This window comes from Sinocyclocheilus anshuiensis, unplaced genomic scaffold (genome assembly GCF_001515605.1).
Source record: "Sinocyclocheilus anshuiensis isolate Anshui unplaced genomic scaffold, SAMN03320099.WGS_v1.1 scaffold1638, whole genome shotgun sequence".
Taxonomy (NCBI): domain Eukaryota; kingdom Metazoa; phylum Chordata; class Actinopteri; order Cypriniformes; family Cyprinidae; genus Sinocyclocheilus; species Sinocyclocheilus anshuiensis.
The window spans coordinates 926,609-928,916 of NW_015542885.1; the positions used below are offsets into that span (position 1 = coordinate 926,609).

Consider the following 2,308-nt stretch of genomic DNA (forward strand, 5'->3'; position numbering starts at 1 on the left):
CAGTGAGAGAGAGAGAGAGAGAGAGAGAGAGAGAGAGAGAGAGAGAGTGAGTATGTGTGTCTGAGTTTGCAATGTCTGTGATCTGTAAAAACAGTGCTTAATAATTCATCAAGCAAGGCGATATCTGCTGTGAGAGGACTATGTGCCCTGAAGGAGAGAGATTAGAAAGAAAGGAGAGAGAGTGAAGGAAGGACGGATGAATCACTAGTGCTGTAATACGCTCAGCAGAATGTTAGAAAGATTTTGTACTCTTTGTGTGTGTGAATCCAGAAAGTGTGTAAGGTGGGTACAGGAAACAAAGCGTTATGTCCATGTGTATGTGTGTGTGTGTGTGTGTGTGTGTGTGTGCACTTGTGAAACACTCACACACTCTTCCTCCTGCACAAGATGCACTAGTTTCTGCAGAACCTCATCCAGAACCCTGCAAGGACAGGAAATAGCAGGACTTACACACACACCTATAAACGCCATCAACTCCAAGATTAATGACACTTCACACACATCTCCCCAGTCCCTCCTCTGCCTCCCTGAGAGCCTCCTACTGTGTGCTCACATTCGGTTTGTGATTGCAGACGGTTTCACAGACATTTCTAACCTGCTTACCTCAACTGCCTGTCTCAGAGTGGATATTTGTTGTATCTGTTAATCTGTGTACTCTACGTAAGCTCTATCAACATCTACTCTATGTCATGATGTTGATTATAACAGAACATAATTTCTAATAATCCCTCAAATCTGTGAAAACAAACATGTGACGCTTGCAGTAATGCATTTAGAATGAAAGCCCAAAAGGGAAGCAGGCAGAAGCAAAACAATAAGTGCTTGAAAATTAAAACTGAAAATGGTATGGTAAAATTGTGTAATTGTGTATCTGGAAAGTTAAAGTCAACCTTTCAACTTGAGTTTAATGTTTTAAAAATTGATTACAAATAAACAAAATCCGATTTTGAGAAGTAGGAACATGGAAAGGAGCTGACCTAACAGCTGTAATGTACTGTTTACATGAATTAAACTCCACCCACAGGAATGACATCATTAACATATAATCAGAATAGAGCGAAACAGTGACTGCCCTTTTTTCAGCAGTTTTAATTCTGAAAATATTTTCTTATTTGTTTTCTCCATAGGGATTTCAAAGAGGTTTTCAATAAAGACCTATGAATCAAACAAACCAGCTCCAAGAAAATGCCAACATTTCAAACTTTGTTTTGAAGCAAAGAAATACTTGAAAATCAGAAAATGTCAATGTCAACTTAAAAAACTTTTTTTTTTTACCACAAATAACACCATGAATCACTGCAAACTGTTTTACAGTCATTTGTTAGTATAAAAGCAATTTATTTGGCATATTTTGAAAAATTTAAATGTAATTTAGTCAATGTTGAATTATCAATATTAATGTTATCAATGTGAATTATCAATGTTGCTTCTTAACAGTTTTGTGGAAAATTATATTGTTTTCTTTGATTAACAAAAAGTCGTTTGTAACATAAATGTCTTTACTGTCACTTTTGATCAATTTAAAAGGGTCATATGATGTGATTTCAAGTTTTCCATTCTCTTTGGAGTGTTACAAGCTGTTTGTGAATAGATAAGATCCCTAAAGTTGCAAAGACTAAAGTCTCAAACCCAAAGAGATATTCTTAATAAAAGTTAAGACTGGTCCACGCCCTCCTAAAACGCCTCGTTTAAACACGCCCCCCACATGTCTACGTCACTGTGTGGGAAGATTTGCATAACACTGCCCAAATGTTCACGCAAAGAAAGAAGGCGTAACTTTGTTGTTGCTGCCAATGCTGCCGCCATGTTGTAAAGACGCTGTGTGTTTCGTTGCGAAAGCGAAAATACTTTGTTTGGCCTTCCAAAAGAGGACATGACTAGAAATCAGTGGTTAAGTTGTATTTACAACACTGTTCCAGAACAGTTCAACCCAAATATTCAGATGTGTGCAGCACATTTTATGGAGAACTGTTTCCTGATCCTGGGAGAGTAGACTACAATGCCGGCTGATCTGACTCACAGACTGTAAGTATGTTTTCATTTAAAGAATTTGCCACTGATGATTCAAACGCGAGTTTTGAGCAGTGTAGAGTAGCGCTTGTTGTTTGTCATTTCTCAAATCACAAATGCAGACATGGTTTTATGTTTACGCTACGCGATGCAACGCAATGCGCAAAAAGACAGTATGAGTCATTATAATCTGTAATTATGTCCCCACTGGATGCAACAAATGCCTCGTTCATAATGAGTTTTAATGCTTTTGTCTCGTCGCTCCGGCCGGGACAAGGTATCACAATATGGCAAGGGT

At 38.0% G+C, this 2,308-nt stretch overlaps 1 protein-coding gene across 1 annotated transcript in view; it reads right to left on the bottom strand.

Annotated features, from left to right (window-relative positions):
* LOC107694635 (leucine-rich repeat-containing protein 16B-like) overlaps nucleotides 1-2,308 on the bottom strand; it is a 58,119-nt gene that overhangs the window by 15,149 nt on the left and 40,662 nt on the right. The window contains exon 20 of the mRNA XM_016494319.1: nucleotides 367-421. Within this exon, the coding sequence (XP_016349805.1) occupies nucleotides 367-421 (55 nt within the window). The remainder of the gene's footprint in view (nucleotides 1-366; nucleotides 422-2,308) is intronic.